The sequence below is a fragment of the Periophthalmus magnuspinnatus genome, chromosome 20 (genome assembly GCF_009829125.3).
Source record: "Periophthalmus magnuspinnatus isolate fPerMag1 chromosome 20, fPerMag1.2.pri, whole genome shotgun sequence".
NCBI lineage: Eukaryota > Metazoa > Chordata > Actinopteri > Gobiiformes > Gobiidae > Periophthalmus > Periophthalmus magnuspinnatus.
In genome coordinates, this window is record NC_047145.1 from 13983220 (window position 1) to 14003738 (window position 20519).

At 40.1% G+C, this 20519-nt stretch overlaps 1 protein-coding gene and 1 pseudogene across 3 annotated transcripts in view; both read left to right on the forward strand.

Annotated features, from left to right (window-relative positions):
• LOC117388279 (tyrosine-protein kinase yes-like) overlaps positions 1-16433 on the forward strand; it is a 28665-nt gene extending 12232 nt beyond the window's left edge. For all 3 annotated transcript variants that reach the window (XM_055230069.1, XM_055230068.1, XM_033985792.2), the window contains 11 exons: positions 5708-5999; positions 7874-7973; positions 8424-8522; positions 8724-8827; positions 9188-9337; positions 10564-10719; positions 11135-11314; positions 11779-11855; positions 11935-12088; positions 12719-12850; positions 15265-16433. In XM_055230069.1, coding sequence (XP_055086044.1) covers positions 5717-5999; positions 7874-7973; positions 8424-8522; positions 8724-8827; positions 9188-9337; positions 10564-10719; positions 11135-11314; positions 11779-11855; positions 11935-12088; positions 12719-12850; positions 15265-15473 — 1644 coding nt within the window. In that variant the 5' untranslated portion in view covers positions 5708-5716 and the 3' untranslated portion in view covers positions 15474-16433. The remainder of the gene's footprint in view (positions 1-5707; positions 6000-7873; positions 7974-8423; positions 8523-8723; positions 8828-9187; positions 9338-10563; positions 10720-11134; positions 11315-11778; positions 11856-11934; positions 12089-12718; positions 12851-15264) is intronic.
• On the forward strand, positions 16135-20018 carry LOC117388709 (mitochondrial enolase superfamily member 1-like; annotated as a pseudogene).
• Positions 20019-20519: the final 501 nt, after the last annotated feature.

A 20519-nucleotide genomic window follows, 5' to 3' on the forward strand; every position in this document is an offset into this window, starting at 1 on the left:
AAGCCCCAGGATTGCTCTCATCAAGGGGCAGCTGACAGGCAGGGTCCTACTGTGTTCTGATGGATGAAGCAGTCCACCAGCACAACAGCACAGCCACTTTAATGCCAAGAGGGGAGTGTATGAGAGGGGCTAAGGAGAAATGCTAAAGGCTAATACAAATATAATATAATATTTGGTAAGTTGCAAAAATAATTGCAATCAAAGCATGATTGTCATTTGAACTGTAACAATTACGATGTCGCAAAGCCTGCTCATATGTAAGTAACATGTTGTCCCTTGCAAACAACAAAATATCCTGTTGTAATAGTATCTATAAACCTGACAACTTTGTAGTTTAGACCTCTACAAACCTGTTGATTGAAGGCTTGTATTTGTTTATCAGTTTGTATTTCTCCCTCTAATTTTTAAAGTGTGCTCTGTGAAATTAATTTGTATTTTTACAACATCTAGCCATAATAGTTCTAAAAATATATATATTTTTTCCCCAAAAATTATGTAACCAGTCAGAGGTCATAAGTGACCACAGAGAAGCACTAAGGCACCTTTTTCTTCTAGAATCAGGCTCATGATCAGGTCTAACTAGCTGGAGGATTAGCCTATCCTGCATGATTTTGGTTGATGGGGGGAACAGAAGCATGCAGAAGAACCCCTCCTGACACAAGGTGGGGTATGTTTTTTGATAGTTGTGTATCACAAATAATATAATGTACTATAAAGATATAGATAACTGGTAATGGCAGTCAGTGTAGAAGTTTTGTGTTAGCTTGGCACTTTGGCCTCTGCAGTAGTCTTTAGTATTCTGCCCTATAGCCTGCCCCAATACCTTGATGTAGAGTTATGGTACTTATGATGAATGGGAAACTGAGTCCGTCTTATCAGAAGTTTTGTGAAGCCTGTGTGGAATTCTCACTCCAACACCAAGGGACAGGAAATGTGGGCTGCATGACGATAAGGAAACACTTTTATCACTTTATGAAAGGTGAATCTAAAGTTTGGCAAAGCGTGAGCTCAGAGATCTTTAGCTGTAAACAAGATAAGTCTAAACTCACTAAACTGAACAGGAACAAGAAGTCAGAGGTCAGCACATGTCCAGGACAATGTTGTCTCCCAAGAAAATGGACTCATGGATTCCTCAGTGACAATATTTAATTAATTTCTATTCCCTCTGTCTGTTTCTATAAGTGTTGGAATGATGTATAAGTAATATATATACACACACACACACACACACATATACATACACATATTTAACTACCTTTCTGTAGTCTAGTCTGATGAAAATAAATGTAATAAATAAAACACAAACCTTCATTATTAGTATGTTCATTATTGGAACATAGGCTATTCTATATGACAAATCACATTGCTACATGCCAGATCACATATAAGTAGTACTCATAACTGTTTCTTTGTTACACAGATACTTACACAGTTAAACACTGTGATTCAGAGGTAAGACTGAATGACGTAAAACAAGAGTAGGTTTCTGCTGAAGGTGATATTTTTAGTCCAAAGTGAATTGGATATGTATTTTGATTGAAATTGCTCCATATATTACCGTGTTAACCCCAAGCTCCAGGTGCTCAGTGATCAGCTTCCAGGCAGGCCTCGTCATGAGTCCTTGTGTAACTCACTCAGCCCACGTACTCTGCACACACAACCTCACAACAGCAGTGGCTAGTCTTTGTCATATTTGGATTACCCTCTTTTATACTAGAGTATAAGGTGAGACAGGTATGTATCGATGTTCTTTCAAAACCACCGTGCCTTGAGTGGAGCTTAGTGATAAGGCCTAGTTTTAAATGTCACTTGCAGCACACATACAATGGTACCACTCCTCTCTCATCATAATGCAGAAGAACCATTGACTGATGTTACTGTTGTAATCACATCTCAATCACCTCAGTTCTCCTCTCCTTGTGTCTCATATCTAGTGCACCCATTCAATGAGTGTTCTTATGTTCACATGGGAAGTTGTAGGTCATGGTATGTTCCCAGAGGCAGTGGATGTTGTCAGCAGTTGCTATAATTAGTATCAAGGCAGATTTTCCTGTGCGGCTTCAATGGCTCTGCTCTTCAGGAATGGTCCTGTTTTCAAACTGACCTGAATGTGTCTCTGTACAGACCAAATCTTAGCTCTTTGAGTTAAATTAAGCGTGATCTTTTGAAATTGTTTCATACACACTGACCTTGGTGCAAATGGTGTAATAACTGCACTCAGGTTACCGGTACATATATTATTGAACATCTGAGCTGTAAACAAAATAAAAGTCAAACTGAGAATCGTCAATTCATATTAAAAAATATCACAGTTTTGAAGAGAATTTTGGTCTCCTAAAATCGCATATACTGACAACATTATTACTGTAGTGTTATGATCATCCTCTTAGGTCAAATCCTGAGCTCATAATAATCCTCCTAGTGGTTCAAACTAGGGCTGGCATCTCTGCATGTTTTACCCCCTCTGAACTGCTCAACCTGCCTCCCTACACGCATTCAATCACTGATCCAAACCAGTGTCTTAGAAAGGTTGACCTAGAGTAAGCAAAATATAAATAGAGAATAACAAAATATTATAAATAGCAATTTGTTCAACAATTACAAACTTTGTTATGGGGATATGTATGAAAGTTGCCCAAGACCTGACCATTTTTGACTGCAGATGTTAATATCCTTTGCAAACTGGTCAGAGTTTTACAGTGTGGAAATACTGATGACATAACTCAAGCCCACCATACTTGACCATCAGGCCGTTGGACACTTTTTTAAATATGCAGTATAAATAACATACATCTATATAGGGTCAACATTAATTATGCTTTAGTGGAGTAGCTTGTTACTTTACTGATGATAACAATAACACTCTTATTCAAAGCTTTATAAACCTAGAACTCCTGTCTAATGGAAACTTATTGCTTTGAGAATCTCTTTGATTTATAGCCAGCTGCTGACCACTCTTTACATCCTTGAGTTAAATTTATAACCTGCAATTGAAATGTTTTATTGGAGATGTTTTAAGAATCTTTGGCTGGTTTCCGTAATTCCTGGTTTGCTGATTTCTTTGGCAGTTCCTGTGGAGAACCCAATGACCTGTGCATTACCACTCCTCCTCCACCGCTCCTTATCACACTCCTCCACAATCAGTGCAACATTTCTAACCACTTTTATTTGGACCTATGTGATTGGATGTAACAGTAATCTAGTCAAGTCAAGCTCTTTATACCACCATCACTATCAGAGCGGCAATGCAAGTGGGCCTATTTTACCCCATGTAAGCTCCTCAATTGCAGTTCATTTCTATAATATGTATAATGTGGTCTATCTTCGGCCATTGTCACAGACGTTTTGCCAAATGAAAGACGTCTGACTGGCCAGAGCTCTGAAGACTTTACGAGCGTGTCTGATTGTGTCCATATTTTCCGGTCCTTTGCATGACTAGAGTCCCTCACTGTGGTTGGGGCCAAATTATGTAAGGAGGAAGAATGACAGCCACGCAAATGGAGAGAGGATAGATGGAGTCAGGCCACAAAATGCCAGATATCAAAACAGTGGAATGGATTCTATAAAACAGCAAAGCTGTTTACTATTATATGTAGGTAAACAACAGGGCTGCAATGGTTTATCAGAATAATTACAACTAATAGACATCTGAAATGATTTGCTGGATTGTAAATGGACACTTAGTGGACTTCTTTTGCAAAGTGTTACTGAATCAAAATGAGACAAGAAAAATACATAATATCATATTTAGCCCCCAACCTGTCATATTTTACCTGCAATTAGCTGAATTTTATCTAAATTGAATTTCTAAGCACAGAAGATATTTAAAAAAAGTTATTAATGAGAGTTCACTACTAAAATAATGTTTGTTGTAACCCTGGTAAATTAATCTAGGGAAACTTGCAAATGTATTCTATTATAAACAATATCATTTTTTCATAAAACCCCAATTCCAATGAAGTTAGCACGCCATGTAAAATGCAAATCCTTTTCAACCTCCATTGAACTGAATAAACTACAAAGACATGAGATTTAATGTTCAAACTGATAAAGTTTATTGTTTTTAATTTGATGTGTGCAACACATTCCAATAAAGCTGGGACAGGGCATGTTTACCACTGTGTTACATCACCTTTCCCCTTAACCACAATCAATAAGCGATTGGGAACTGAGGATGCTAATTGTTGAAGCTTTACAGGAGGAATCCTTCCCCATTCTTGCTGAATGTACAACTTTAGTTGCTCGGCAGTCCGGGGTCTTCGTTGTCGTATTTTGTGCTTCATAATTCGGCACACATTTTCAATGGGAGACAGGTCAGTCAGGTCAGGCCAGTCTAGTACCCGCACTAGTTTACTACGAAACCACACTGTTGTAACATGTGCAGAATGTGTTTTGGCATTGTCTTGCTGAAATAAGCAGGGATGTCCCTGAAAAATACGTTGCTTGGATGGCAGCATATGTTACTCCAAAACCTGTATGTACCTTTCAGCATTAATTTTGCCTTCACAGATGTGAAAGTTACCCATCCCATGGGCACTAACACACCCTCAGACAATCACAGATCGCTAACTTTTGAACTTTGTGCTGATAACAATCCGGATGGTCCTTTTCCTCTTGGGCCCACAGGACACAATGTCCCTGATTTCCAAAAACAATTTGAAACATGGACTCGTCAGATTACAGCACACTTTTCCACTTTGCGTCAGTCCATCTCAGGTGAGCTCGGGCCCAGAAAAGCGTTTCTGGGTGTTGTTGATATATGGCTTTTGCTTTGCATGGTACAGTTTTAACTTGCACTTGGAGATGTAGCGACGGACTGTGTTACCTGACGATGGTTTCCTGAAGTGTTCCTGAGCCCATGTGGTAATATTCTTTGCACATTCATGTCTGTTTTTAATATAGTACCTAGTGAGGGATCAAAGGTCATAGGCATTCATTGTTGGTGTTCCGCCTTGCCGCTTATGTGCAGAGATTTCTCCTGATTCTCTGACTAAATTCCTTGCAATTGTACATTGAGAAACATTGTTCTTAGACTGTTGGACTATTTGCTCACACAGTTGTTCACAAAGTGGTGAACCTCGCCCCATTCTTGCTTGTGAATGACTGAGCCCTTCAGGGATGCTCTTTTTATACCCAATCATGACACTCACCTGTTTCCAATTAACCTGTTCACCTTTGGAATGTTTCAAACAGGTAGATTTTAAGCATTCTTCAACTTTCCGTTCTTTTGTTGCCCGTATCCCAGCTTTATTGGAACATGTTGCAGACATCAAATTGAAAATGAGTGAATAGTTTTACACAGTGTTCCAACTTCATTGGAATTGGGGTTGTATTTTGTTACTTTGCTTTTTAAAGTAACTTGCATTATAACAATACGTACGCAATGTCTATTAAAGTATTTGTCTAATGTGTAGTTCCTGGAATTGGCTCACATGTAAATGAACAGTGTGATTTCATGCTTTCCTAATTTTGTGCTGCCATAATTCAAAGCAGATTTGGAATTTTCCCATATGTCCTAGTTATTACAAGGCTTATGGTCTTAGCATGTGTGCAACATTTTTCATTTCATAGCAAACATTCCTGACCATATGTTGCAATCTGTATCCAAAACTCCATTGGAAAACAATTCACATCATTTCTTTTCCATTAATCATACTGTATTATTTATTACACATGACTGTTCACTAACCCTTTCTTAACCATGCAGGGCTGGACTATGGGCTGTGTAAAGAGCAAAGAGGACAAAGGCCCAGTCAAGTACCGTCCGGAGAACTCCACTGGTTCTGACCCAATCGCAACCACCACACAGCACACGGGCCACTATGGACCAGACCCAACCCAGCAGCAGCAGCAGAGCCAGCCCCCCTCGTCCAGCACCGCATCTGGGAACTTCAACCACAACATCACTCCTTTCGGAGGCTCCTCGTCGACCATCACTCCCTTCGGCGGGGCATCTTTCTCTGGGCCGGTGTCCAACTCATTCTCAGGAGCTGTATCTGGTAAGACTACTACTAAAACCAAGTGATTGTCATATTTTACATTCATGGACTGGGTTTTATGGATGTGTTGCTTTTTGATGCAGTAAGTACTTTCACATGTCTTATAGCACAATAGTTAGGCTATATAAAATGACATAAAAAGCACAAAACCTCAAACATTATTTGGTTAGGCCTGCTGTTTGGGTTGGACACAATTCCCTGTTTTCAAAGCAGGTCAGTGCTGAGTAATACTGTGATATTGGTAATAATATCCATAATTATGAATTACTTAAAGGAGCACAATTCCATATCTCCATTGAAATTTTAAGCAGTAAAAACATCTGTAATTAAAGAAATGTCCAATGTTCAATGCCATACTGTGAAACATTGCAGACAAAGTAAGAAATAACATCTCTATTGAGAAAAGCAGGTGGCGGATTTCCATCAAAGAGGTTGCATGGTTTTGGCACTTTTTTGCTAGCTCAACAGACATTACTAGGTCTAGGTATGAATGCAAAGAGAAGCATTCGGAGTTAAATGAGTTCATGTTACAGCCAGAGGTGAACAACATTATGTACTCCAAAATGGCCGTGCTGTGAATAATATATTGTCACTAACCATGAAATAAATACAGAGGTCACATCAGGATTAGTCTGTTTATTTTGAGCCATAGAAGTTGTATTTTTGCCTTATTGCTGCCTTGGCTCTGCTCTGTAAAATTGATCCACCATGATGGAGATGGCTCTGCTCCTGCAACAGCCGAGGTACAGTAAATGTCTATGAGAGAGGATTTGACTCTCTGCAGAGCCTTCCTGGCAGCAGTAAAACAGTTATTGCTGTTTGTGGTGGTGTGGGGACAGATGATGGCAGGACACCATATCGATAAGGGACTATTATGGTGAAGAGTGCTAAATCAAATCCTGAATCAACATCCTCATAATAATTGGTATGACTTTATTATAACTACAACTTAATATGTCTTAACAAAGCATGAACAAAGACTTAATTCACAATGAATGAGTAGTTTATTAGTAATTATGCAGGTTTAGGAGGAGGAGTTAGGATTAGGATTTTAATTAAATGGATACAAAGCCTCAATTATTAATATAACTGTTTGTGCATTATCATCATTATTATTAGTAGTAGTATTAGTAGTATTAGTATTAGTATTATCATCATCATTATTATGATGATGATAATTATTATGATTATTATTAAGGCTTTGTTTCTGCTTTATTACAGCTGATTAAAGTGTAGCTAAAAGTGTTACCTACCAGTCTAGTCTATAATGTCTCACTTTATGTCTTTGTTGTCAAATCAGGTGTGATCTATCCTAATCCTAATATGTTTGATCAGATTAGAGTGATGATCCCTGAGATAAGGTACAAGTCTCCTGTTTAGGTGGGATTTAGGTTGTAATCCACTGTGTGTCGGATTAGTTGCCTCTAAAAGGGTGAAGGTGCTAGCATAGCTCCATGGCATATTTGCTTTATGTTGGAGATAATGGGATTAGTGTAAACTGGGGCTGTTGACAGCGGGCATATTAATGTCATCTGTTTACGAGCAAGGCTACCATGTTGACTTTCCCAACACAGGATCTGACGAATATTTAATTTGTGATTGTGTAATTAAATTGCCCTGATGGGATTTCCGTTATGGCTTTTATCAGTCTGAGATATTTTCATTCTGTTCAGCTGTGTTGTGTCTGCATGTCTCCTGTATAGAATAATTACCGTCATATTTTATGCACACACAAGCAGGGCAAATCAATAGAGTGTGCGCTTTCAGACCGCCAGCTAATAAATTAACATATTGACTGCTAGCTTCTCCGACTCATTTCTGTTGTTACGGCTACATTATTGTAAATAGTGAATATATCTTTTTGTGTTTTTAAGGCGGCGTTACATTCTTTGTGGCCTTGTATGACTATGAAGCCAGAACTTCTGATGATCTGTCCTTCAAAAAGGGAGACAGATTTCAGATCATCAACAACACGTGAGTACTATTAAGAACTGTTTATTGCCAGTATGTAAGTGACCATGGTAGTCATTCATTTTAAAAGAAACATAAAGCTTTCACATTGACAGAAAGAGTAGTAATAGTCAAACATTTTTTTCTCTACCAATAAGTATAAAATAATCAATAGAAAAGGAAGGTAAAGATTTTGAGAGGTTGGGCAGTAACTAGCTGAGGTCTTTCATCGCCAAATCTATATACATCTATAACAATATGTACATTTGTAATTTGCCCAGTTCATATGTGGGTTATATCATAACATTTTCAGTAATTACAACTTGAATGTAAAATCTTATTAATACTGTTTTCTCACCTGTAAACTTGAAAACAAAATATACCTGTTTAATGGACTCCTCTCCCTGCGTCAGTCATCCTCAAGGTGACTGTTAAACGCTCAAGTCCTCTGTCTTGTGTGTACCCCCCCTGCAGAGAAGGAGACTGGTGGGAGGCGCGCTCCATCAACTCCGGGAAGAAAGGCTACATCCCCAGCAATTATGTGGCCCCCGCTGACTCCATCCAGGCTGAAGAGTAAGCCTTTGTCACTGCCTTTCATAACGCTATTATTCCATCGACAGCCACCGCACAAGCACAATAATGACACTAGTATGAGCTCACCTCATATTGCATAAAGACAACCAGCTTTAGTCTTGCTTCACAGTGATACATAGCTATATATTATAGGGGTTGGATTTTAAATGGACTTTTGACATGTTTTTTAAATGTGCGCAGGTGGTACTTTGGTAAAATGGGCCGGAAAGACGCTGAGAGGTTGTTGCTGGTTCCAGGGAATCACAGAGGAACATTTTTGGTGCGGGAAAGTGAAACCACTAAAGGTGAATCCAAAAACATTGATGTTTTGTAGGAAATCTAGTACAATACTTAAATAATAAAAAAATGTTTTTAAAAAAGTGGTGTAGTGGATAATGTAGTTCTAAATAATAATTAACCCAAAGTAGGAAAAAACATACATATATTTGTCTCTAAAACAAATACTCAACCTGCAACAGGCCCACAGTTTGAGAAACACTGGTATAGACACTGGTATAGAGGATCCACCACTGTGAATATCCCAATACAGCTTCTATGGTAGCATTCTTCTGAAGCTTAATTTCTGTTTATATTTCAACAACAGAATTTTGCTAAGTTTTATAAGCTAACTTACTGGTATCCTACTTTTTGCTTGTTCTATCCAGGTGCATTCTCTCTTTCCATTCGAGACTGGGATGAAGCCAAAGGAGATAACGTGAAGCACTACAAGATCCGTAAGCTGGACAGTGGAGGGTACTACATCACAACGCGGGCACAGTTTGACACGTTACAGAAGCTTGTCAAACATTACACAGGTCTGTACAAGAATTACTCAGTCCTCACATCCTTGCTCTCTGTCTCCTGTTATGCATTACTCAGAGCTCTTTGCAATATGACATTTACAAAATCTACACTAAACCTTTTTGTCATTCTTGTGGCTTTTTACAGCTGCACAGTTTGCTGTTGTACCTTCAATAACCCTTGTTACCAAGGGAGATGAATAGTCTAGTATTTTTAATAACAGTAGGTGTTCATGTTTTAAAATTTGATATAATAATCTCAGGTAGATGTCTGGGGGTTATATAACTTTATCGGATAGATAGTGTAATGATCTGATATTTTGTGTTTACTTCAGAGTTGACAGCTTTTATTGTTCTTGTAACTGTTTATATGTTGTTGTTGTTGTTGTTGTTGATGTAACTGCTTTTGTATGTGACACTTGGTTTCTATGCCGGCAAGTTACTGTCACTTAATGTTCTAATTGTCACTTACTGTTTTTGGAGACTGTAGTGAGTTGAAACTGCTGTTGTTTTGCTCTTGCTTCGACGTAGGTTACGGTCTACAGTAGCCCTTGTGTTCAGAAAATAAACAACCACAAGAAATTTACTTACACCAGAAAGCTACAACACAATTTAAAGTAAATATCCCAATTACAATTACTCATTTGTTAACCCTAATAGCATTTGCATCCACAAATCCAATCTTATAATTAAATGTTTACTCATCTGTATATATAATATGGCCCATATGGTCAACTATTATCAGACCCTCTTGTAACTGCAGTAAAAAAGTCAGTTTGTACTGGCTGTGCTGATACAGAAGACATTGAAAATTCTGCCAGTTTTTGTGGATTAGCCCAGTAATTACAGATATATTAAAGATAAACCAGTTCAACATTTGATAGTTGAACAATAAATTCTAGCATAAATTACAAAACTGCCCTCAGCTCAATTTTAAACTTTCTTTTGAATGTTGTAATGTCACATGAACCATCCTACTGCTACAATATTTAGCCTCCCACCTTGTTTTGACCAGAAGGAGGTTATATCTGTGTGATCCCTACACTCTGACTCTAGAGAGGCCTTTGATACCTCTTCATCTCATATATTTTTCATCACAGTTACCATAAGAGCATCTAAATCCAACAGTATCAAATGGGATGAATCGATGCATGAAATAAGACTTAAAAGAGCATCTGCTTGAGAGACTGTTTTTCCACTGCTGGGGTGTAGTGTAACCTTTTCATCTTGGTGCTTTACAGAGCATGCAGACGGCCTGTGCCACAAGCTGACCACAGTTTGCCCCACGGTTAAACCTCAAACGCAAGGACTGGCCAAGGACGCGTGGGAGATTCCCCGGGAGTCCTTACGCTTGGAGCTCAAATTGGGACAAGGCTGCTTTGGAGAGGTCTGGATGGGTAAGGAACAAGTTTGTTTACTGTTCAAATGTAATTACGCTTATTATAAAGTTGACTTTATATGGGACAACATACTCACAAACTTAATATCTGTGAAAACTTCTATATTTATTCAATCTATTTTGGTCCTGTTTGGGAATTATCCGTTTCCTGCTTGCTCTCTTCGTTGTATTCTGTTTATCAGATCATATCACTCAATACTCATCTCTTGCCAAATATCTTTCAAAAATAATTGAACTCCAAATCCTCTCTGCTCCTCATTACCCCAGCTCCATTTTGCTACACGCATGTGAGAGCGTGCCTTCAATTACGAGACCTAATTAATTATATTGTCCTATCTCCCAAGTCATTAACACTACCTGATTACCCCTGCAGCCTATGGGGCTATTCACTCTCCATCATGTCTTCTTAACAGGAACGTGGAACGGTACAACAAAGGTAGCCATAAAGACACTCAAACCAGGAACTATGTCACCAGAAGCCTTCCTCCAAGAAGCTCAGATCATGAAAAAACTACGTCATGACAAACTGGTACCTCTTTACGCAGTGGTGTCTGAGGAACCCATCTACATAGTCACAGAGTACATGGCTAAAGGTACAGAAAACCGCATTCTACAAGTTTATTTGATGAGCCATAAACTAATTTTCAAAATATGTGAGAATCAGATGTAACTTGTTTTTAAGGAAAACATAGAGCATTTGACAGAAGACTTGTGGTTTGAGTAAAATTGACTACAAATAGCCTTGGCTTTTAGCAATGTCTGACATGCATGTGGGGATTTTCCTGGTGAAAAAATGTTGACTTTGTGTCCGTTTTAATTAGTATTGAGTGCAGAGTCCTTGAAAGTCTCTAGTGGGTCCTCCAGGCTTGAAGTTAGAATGTTTAATTGAAAACTGCATTGGGTTATAGAAAGTTGGCATGCTTTGAACTGAATTTTTAGTAAATTATGACTATACAGTTTTGTGAATTGACTATACTTTTGCAAAACATGGGTAATGTCTAATGTCTGTTTTTCATCCTAATAAGAAGAAAATTGTGAAAATATATATATTTTATAGGAAGCTTGTTGGATTTCCTGAAAGAGGGTGATGGGAAATTCCTAAAACTGCCATTGCTGGTGGACATGGCTGCACAGGTGAGCTGCAATTGTAAATGTAAATAAGCATTTATTGGTTCATATTTTGATTCTAAAGTGTATTATCATTTGTGTTCAGATTGCAGATGGCATGGCTTTTATTGAGAGGATGAACTACATTCACAGGGACCTACGAGCCGCCAACATTCTCGTGGGTGAAAATCTGGTGTGCAAAATTGCCGACTTTGGTCTGGCCAGGTTGATAGAGGACAATGAGTACACAGCCAGGCAGGGTAAGCATAAAAATACACACACACAACACTATGTCTGCTTCAAGGGTACATTAGTTTGGGGTGAGGACTGGGGGGGGGGCAGTAATGTGACAGCACGGGTGACTCCCTGTAGTCTCTTCTCATGATGAGTTGGGATAATAGTGGAAAAAAAGATGTCATCGATTTTACATATTCCCAGTAGTTTATAGGTTTAAGCACTGCAAATACCGCATTTTACCACAGTGCAATGAAAGTATACATTCATTTAGGGAAAATAATCATCCAGTCCAGTACTGTAATACATTTTCATTGATGTGTTAAAAGCCAAATAATGCTTGTGGCTGCAGGTAATGTCAAAGAAAAGCAATGTGAAAAGTTAAAGATTAACGTCCTAGAAGGTTGTATGCACTTTTGTCAAATTTGTTCACGTTAAATATACTGTAGACGGCAATGGTTACTGAAGCGTACGCATTTAACATGTTTTTTTAAATTCTGTTTGATATACCAGTTCTTATAGAGATGCAATTGCTTGACTGTATATTACTTGAAATAGATTCTTGAGTCATTCTTGTTGCTTGCCAGCCCAGACACAATGAGACACATGCCCTCTGGTGGAGCTTTATATAACTTTCCCCCCGTTTCTTTCTCCAGGGGCTAAGTTCCCTATTAAATGGACAGCTCCAGAGGCAGCCCTGTATGGCCGCTTCACTATTAAGTCCGACGTCTGGTCTTTCGGCATCTTACTCACCGAGCTCGTCACCAAAGGCAGAGTGCCCTACCCAGGTAAGAGACAAAGCACTGGGGCTGAATAAAACATAACACAAGGGAGCTTTATGTCGGGTCTTATCAGTTCTTGGCCCACCATTAGACACCCCGCTGGCATGCTTGTTAATGTGGATGAGGATGAAGTAAAGCTGTCCCACATAGCTTGCACTGGTTGTTGGTGCCTATGCAGGGGAGGGGGCGCTACGGAGCCCTCCCTCACATGCACATGGGAGATTAGATTGGACCATCTGTTGGGGGACGAGCAGGAGATTGAGCACCACTGTTGTTTATTGCCATCTGCCAGACTGATACCGTGCCTCGAGCTCGCCTGCACCAACAAATATTTTGACTTCTAATAAATCTGCTATGCACTCATTAGGGATGCTGTAATTAAAACTGGTGTTTTCTTCTTAAATTAAATATCCTCTTTTATTCCAACCTATATTAAATTAAGGGGTTACAGAATGTTGCCATGAACAACACTGACATTTTTAATAATGTCCATGAAATCTTACTCTTGTCTTAGTTAGTGAATATTGATGGACTTTTATTTAAAGAAGGCATATAGTGTAATGCACATGTGGCACTTATTTTTATTTTCACTATAACACAAGTGGGTCTTCATTTTACATTTTGATCATTATAATTGAAATATTAATTTTAAAACGGCAAAATAATTATTTTTTTTTACAATTTTCTACAGCTATGCCATTTTTTTTACCTCTGTGAGTTGTAATTTTAAAGCAAAAATAAATGCAAAAGTGCAACTAAACAATGCTACTAAAAACAATGATGTGGGCGGGTTTAGGGATAAGTGAAAACTGAAATTTTCTGAGCACCCAAACCTCAAATGCGGGACATTGCAGGATTTCACAAATGTGTATGAATCGATCCAAATACCATCCATCAATTTTTTTTCCGCTTATCCGGGCAGCAGTCTAAGCAGGGACACCCAGACTTCCCGCACCCCAGACGCATCCTCCAGCTCCTCCAGTGGGACCCCAAGGCATTCCCAGGCCAGTCGAGAGTCAGTCCCTCCAGCGTGTCCTGGGTCTTTGCCGGGGCCTCCTCCTGGTGGGACATGCCCGGTACACCTCCTTGGGGAGGCGTCTAGGAGGTATCACGAACAGATGCCCAAGCCACCTCAGCTGACTCCTCTCAACATGTAGGAGCAATGGCTCTACTCTGAGCTCCTCCCCTGTGACCAAGCTCCTCACCCTATTTCTAAGGGTATGCACAGCCACCCTGTGAAGAAAACCCATTTCAGCTGCTTGTATCCACGATCTTGTTCTTTTGGCCATTACCCAAAGCTCATGAACATAGGTGAGAGTAGGAACGTAGATTGACCCGTAAATCGAGAGCTTTGCCTTTCGGCTCAACTCCTTCTTCACCACAACAGACCAATACAGCGACCGCATCACTGCAGATGATGCACTGATCCGCCTGTCAATCTCACGCTCCATCCTTTCCTCACTTGTGAACAAGACCCCGAGATACTTGAACTCCTCCACTTGAGGAAAGGACTCTCCACCCACTCGGAGAAGGCAAGCCACCTTTTTCTGGCCGAGAACCATGGCCTTGGATTTGGAGGAGCTGATTCTCATCCCAGCCACTTCACACGTGGCTGCAAACCGCCCCAGTGCCTCCTGCAGGTCCTGGCTTGATGAAGCCATCAGGACAACATCATCCGCAACCGGCAGAGATGAGATCCTGTGGTTCCTGAACCGGACCCCCTCCGGCCTCTGGCTGCGCCTAGAAATTCTGTCCATAAATACAGTGAACAGAACCGGTGACAGAGGGCAGCCCTGGCGGAGTCCAACATGCACCGGGAACAGGTCTGACTTACTGGTGGCAATGCGAACACAGCTTCTGCTCCAGTCATACAGAGACTGTCCCTGACCGCCACGCGATGTTGTACAGACGTGTCAGCCAAGACAGCTCCACAACATCCAAAGACCAAGGATCTCGTCCACCTTCAGAGCCTCGCCACCAAGAAGCTTGCCAACCACTTTGGTGACGTCAGCCAAGATGATGTACGAGTCCACCTCCGGGTCCCCAGTCTCTGCTTCCTCCTTGGAAGACGTGACGGTGGGATTGAGGAGATCCTCAAAGTATTCCTTCCATCATCCAACAACATCCCCAGTCGAGGTCAGCAGATCTCCGCCCGCACTTTAAACAGTGCTGGTGAAGCACTGCTTCCCCCTCCTGAGGCATTGGACGGTTTGCCAGAATCTCTTTGAGGCCGATCACAATACTACTTTATTATGCAAAATTGTTGTATATTGTATTAGCATTCCCTCATTATGTGTTCTTTCAATGTGTTCTTTACTTTCTTTGTGAAGCTTAGAAATGGGTATTTACGTGTTATAATCAGTGCAACCCTAATACATGGCTGTTTGATTCCTAAACCCTCTTGTAAATATGTTCTTCAGGTATGGTGAACCGGGAGGTGCTGGAGCAGGTGGAGAGGGGCTACCGCATGCCGTGTCCCCAGGGCTGTCCCGAGTCTCTGCACGAAATGATGAAGCTGTGCTGGAAGAAAGAGGCAGACGAGAGGCCTACCTTTGAGTACATCCAGTCCTTTTTGGAGGACTACTTCACAGCCACAGAGCCACAATACCAGCCCGGGGAGAACTTGTAACCCGCTCCCTTTCAACTTGTACCTCCGTGTCAAAGAGGAAAAATATCGACTGTAACACTAATACATATGACCGAAAATAGCATAGAGTCAACAACCACTACCTGATGTATCACCTGTGCCCATTGTCCTCAGTATTTCATGTTCTATGTTCTTTTTATTTATGATACGTCACAAATCATATACTTATACTGTGTACTTGAGCAGGACATGTGTTTTGAATGTTACTGGCATTTTGTGAGGAAGATGTGCAGTATGTGAAATAAGCTGTGATCATGTCTTACTTACAATAATAATTAGTAATTTATATATTAGATCAAAAATGTATTAAATTAAAAGTTAAATTATTGGCAAAAATTATATATCACCAAAGTTTAGTTCAGTGGTAATTATTTGTTGGCTAACCTCACATGTTGTACACAGGTGCAATTTTTCTGTTAGAATTCCAACTTTTTCCCTGTTATTTAATCACTCCATTTCATTCATTTTCATCTTTCATATCACACATTTTCACTCTGGCCATAATCATAATCACATAATCATTATTTTACCAGACTAACAAATGTCCTTATTGTTCACCACCCAGGCTGTATAGTCTGATCTCAGCCTGACAGCTGAAGTGCTGACAAAGGGGAGAGCTTGATGACCCTTATGAACTGAAATCATGACCAACCATAATGTACACATCAATTAATGTGTTTCTACTGTGTTTTTACTGTGGAATACAAGCAAGCCTAAATGTGTCTCATGGGACCTTAGATGTTAGTTATGCCATGTTAGATATTTCCATTTTCTCCTTTCTAAACTGCAGTATTATGGCCATTTTTGATGAATGACTGATTTTGTGGCTTTGTATATTACAAAGTAGCCTACCCTTTTTATAACTGCATTACATATTATACTCCAATTGAATGGGAACATGTGGGGGATAAATCGTTTTTAGAATAAAACTTCATTTTACACTATCTGCTGTGATTGTTGCTGTCTCTTTAAATGTGCGTTTGTTTATTAAACCAATGGCAGCTGGAGGTGGGCGGGTTTAAGTCCAGCCCGTGAAGCAAGTTGGACGAAGCAGAGATTAAGCATAAAGTAAGCGTAAAGCTTTTTATCAAGAAAGTGTTGAACAAAATAATTGGTTTGACAGTCAGAGACTTCTTTGGAGCAGCATGGCTCAGATGCGATGGTGAGTCCTGAGTTACTTTGTAGGAGACTCTAATATGACTTGTCATATTAGAAAAGTCATATTAGAGTCATAAACATTTGCACTGTACATAACCGCTTAATAAGCGTATTAACTCCACATATTTCCCTCTTTGCAGCACAGTGATCCGGATTACTCCGCTGCATATGTTGTTATTAATACAGATTGTAATGTGAAAAGGTTTGGCCTCACATTCACTTTGGGGAAAGGCACTGGGAGGACTTCAGACTTCTGTTTCGTTGAGCTGGACTAGCCTTGTTTGTATTCAGCTTTGAAACTTTATACAATAAATGGTCTTATCTTGTAGACAATGTTAATCACAGTAAACTCTGTAGCTTACTGCCATCTACTGGTGGTACTATGGCCTCAAATTGAGACTAGTACTGTACTAACGGGTACTATTAAACCAATGACTAAACCTGTCCTCGCTGCAGTGGTTTGTGCAGTGAAAGCTCTGTCAGACCTGGTCATTGGAAAGTCTTGAGGATTTTGGCTCCTCCTGAGCAATGACAGCTAGTTTGAATTTACGGCTATATATTATTTGTCTATTTTTATTCATATATACTGTCGTAACGGCAGGTGTGGACCAAGGAGTGCAGACTCGTAGCAGATTTACAGTGTTTATTTACAGTTCGTGCAGAAACAATAGTCAATAGTTCATTAAACACACAAGGAGCGGGGAGCAGGAGGCAAACCAGGCGGGCGTAGTGTAGAGCAGGAGCAGGGAAAGCCAGGACCGGAACAGGGACAGGATCGGGAACGGGACCAGGGCAAGCCGAGCAGGGATAGTCCAGAGCGGGCACGGAGACAGCCAGGGCCGGAGCAAGGCAGGACCGGGAACGAGACCAGGGAGGACCGAGCAAGGGTAATCCAGAGAGCGGGAGCCAGGGCCGGAGGCGGGAAGGAAGCCGGAGAACAAGACAGGACAGGAGGCGAAGACAAGGGGTGGACTACACCGGAGCTGGAGCACAGGGTCAGGAGCAGGAACGAGCAAGAGGGCAGGAATCTGGGAAGTCGCAAAATCCAATAAGAGACGAGCAGGCAGGCAACAAAATACAAAACTGAGCTGGACCATTCACGTTTGACACGTGGACGATCTGGCACCGAGTGTCTTCTGCCGAGCCCTCATATACTTGGCAGCAGGTGGTGGTAATTGTCCTGATGCGCTCCAGGTGCGCATGGGAGGAGATAGGAACTCCGCCCAGCTCCGGATTCAGACAGGTAGGGGAGGGGAGAGCACACAGGGATACAGAAAATGCAGAGATCATGACATATACATGCTACTTTTTATGTAGTAGCCTAAATCCTAATGCAAATGTTGGGTCCAGAGAAAGGGGTAAACAATTCATCTGGCTACAGCTGCTGTCTTGAATGCTGTGTGGGACGTGTGGGACTTGTGACACGAGCTGAAGCAAAGGTATGACAACATTTCAACAATATACACACATACAGACTAAACATGTCCATGACAACACTACACACCTATTTGTCCTTATAGCCTCTGTGGAAGCTACCAGTTGACATGGTGAGTCACAGAGATTTGCTGTATGTGAGCTGAATGTGTATTTGAAGGAGAAAATCACATTCTTTTTGTTCATTCAGGAGCCAGATTGTGTCATGCATCGACTTCAGATACATCACTGATGCGCTGACAGAGGAGGAGGCTTTGGGTGAGGCTGATTTGTAACTCACTGACGTTAGTTGAAAGAAGTGCTCTCTCCTTAAAGCCTTTTTGCTTACCTCATTCAGACATCCTGATGAAAGCACAAGAGGGCAAACGGCAGAGAGGTGAATAGTCTAAGAGACGATTTGCAGAATTTAACAGCCTCTTCACCCTGCAGAATGGGCTCTTGTGCTCCATGGCCACTCTATTAAAACATACTTATCATATTCATTACCTGTGTGTACTTCACTGTGTTCCCTTCCAGAGAAGATGCTAAAAGAGGACTATCTTGCATACACCACATCATGTGCCTGGCAAGGATACCCTGGCAAAAATCTCAAACAGGTATTAATAATGTATCTATAATCTATAATCTATAACACACAAACATCTTACTGTTCATTTAATCACAGATGTGGCATTAAGCTGTGCACAGATGCTCTTCAGAGTAGCTGGACCAAGTTTAAAGTGGAGGTTGGGGCAAATCTAGAGGATGATCAACGCCACTGCCATCTCATAAGGGAGATGACTGGACCAGAAAACACACTGGTAAGATGTCAGAGGCCAACAATAAGAATAAAAGAATCAGTGAAAATTCTGCTTACGTACTGGGTAATTACTATTGTGTGTACAGTTGGTCAGACAAGACAAAAATATGTACAAACATTAGGGTATTTTCCTAAAAATAGACTAAACTCTTACTCAAGTAGGACTTTGATGACTGAAGTACAAGTAATCAAGTGCAGTGTACAGTGTATTACTGTAGGATGAAATGTCTTCAGAGTTACTTAAGCAAATGTAACCAACTACTAATTTACACCCTCTACAAATTTCTGTATATTTTTATTGTCAACATTTTTGTGCAGATGAAATGCCAACCAGAGATGAGACATGCAATTGCTATTAATACTTAAAGGTCCTGTACCTGATTTTGAACCATGACTCAGCAGGTCTGTCATGATAAAATGACTTACGTTCAATATATGAAAGCTGGAACAATATTTTTTGGGGTCAGTATTTATCGTAAGCACATTTTCTTTGCACTGCTGGAGAATAATTATTATTTCTGGCAATATAATAAGATCTGAGCTGTGAAAGCTTGAATTACCGGTAATAACTTCTATGACTGTGTTTTTTTGTTTGTTTTTTTTTAATGTGTTTTATTGATTTTATTTATTATTTTATTTTTTATGTCACTTTATCTCTGTGCAGCACTTTGGAAACAATTTGTTTATGAAATGTGCTATATAAATAAAGTGGATTGGATTGGATTACAAATGCAAGCTAAAGTACTAAAGTGTTTAATTCTGACATTTATTTAGTGTAGCATATGGTTTTTAACAATATTGTAGATTTAGAATAGTTTCTGTGGTTTAAATCTAGTCTTAGGTTATTGTGTCAGTGGAATAAATTTGTTTCAGTATTATAGTTTATCGTCTATATTTACTTTAGCAATATATTACACTTCAAAATATGCTATTGTGAAATATGCTATTGTTCCTGTGAGTCAGGAACATGTTTTAGTTTACAATGTTAGTCCTTTCTGCCACCTTGATATTGCACAATGACACAGAAACAACTGTCTGGGATAGTCTCATGTGGTTGCACACTGTTCTCCAATCTGTTTTGTTAGGCTTTAGCTCCACTGGGAATTGGAGTTGCTACAGGGGGAGGTCAGATTTAAGGCTGTGTACATTATGCCTAAACTTTACATTTCAGTGACACGTCAAATTCTCTTCAGTGTCACAACAGAGTAATGTTCCTCCAGGCTTTAGCTTTACAGTTTGTCCAAATGGACAGCTGTCGACTGGGCAGCGTGAATGAGAACCTCAGTGTGATACTGATGGCACACAAATTTAAAAAAGGTACAGTACCTAAAATGTAAAAAGTAAGTTGAAAACCAGCTTGCAAAACTGTTAATGCGATTCCTCAGTGCCTGTTTGTCCACATGCTGGAGTAGGCTTGTGTGAAGTTGTCCAGCACCTGATCTTTTTTTTACCAAGTCTGCATATCTGCAGACCTCAGCAACATGTAATATATTATATAAAATTGAAAATGCACACTACCTACCCCCAAAGGTAACATAGACTGTTATAATTTTAAATGAACACAATGTTGGTATTTCTATTGTCGTTTTCAGAGTCCTGGATATTCTAGTGAGATAGTGGAGTCAGTCCTCTGTTCT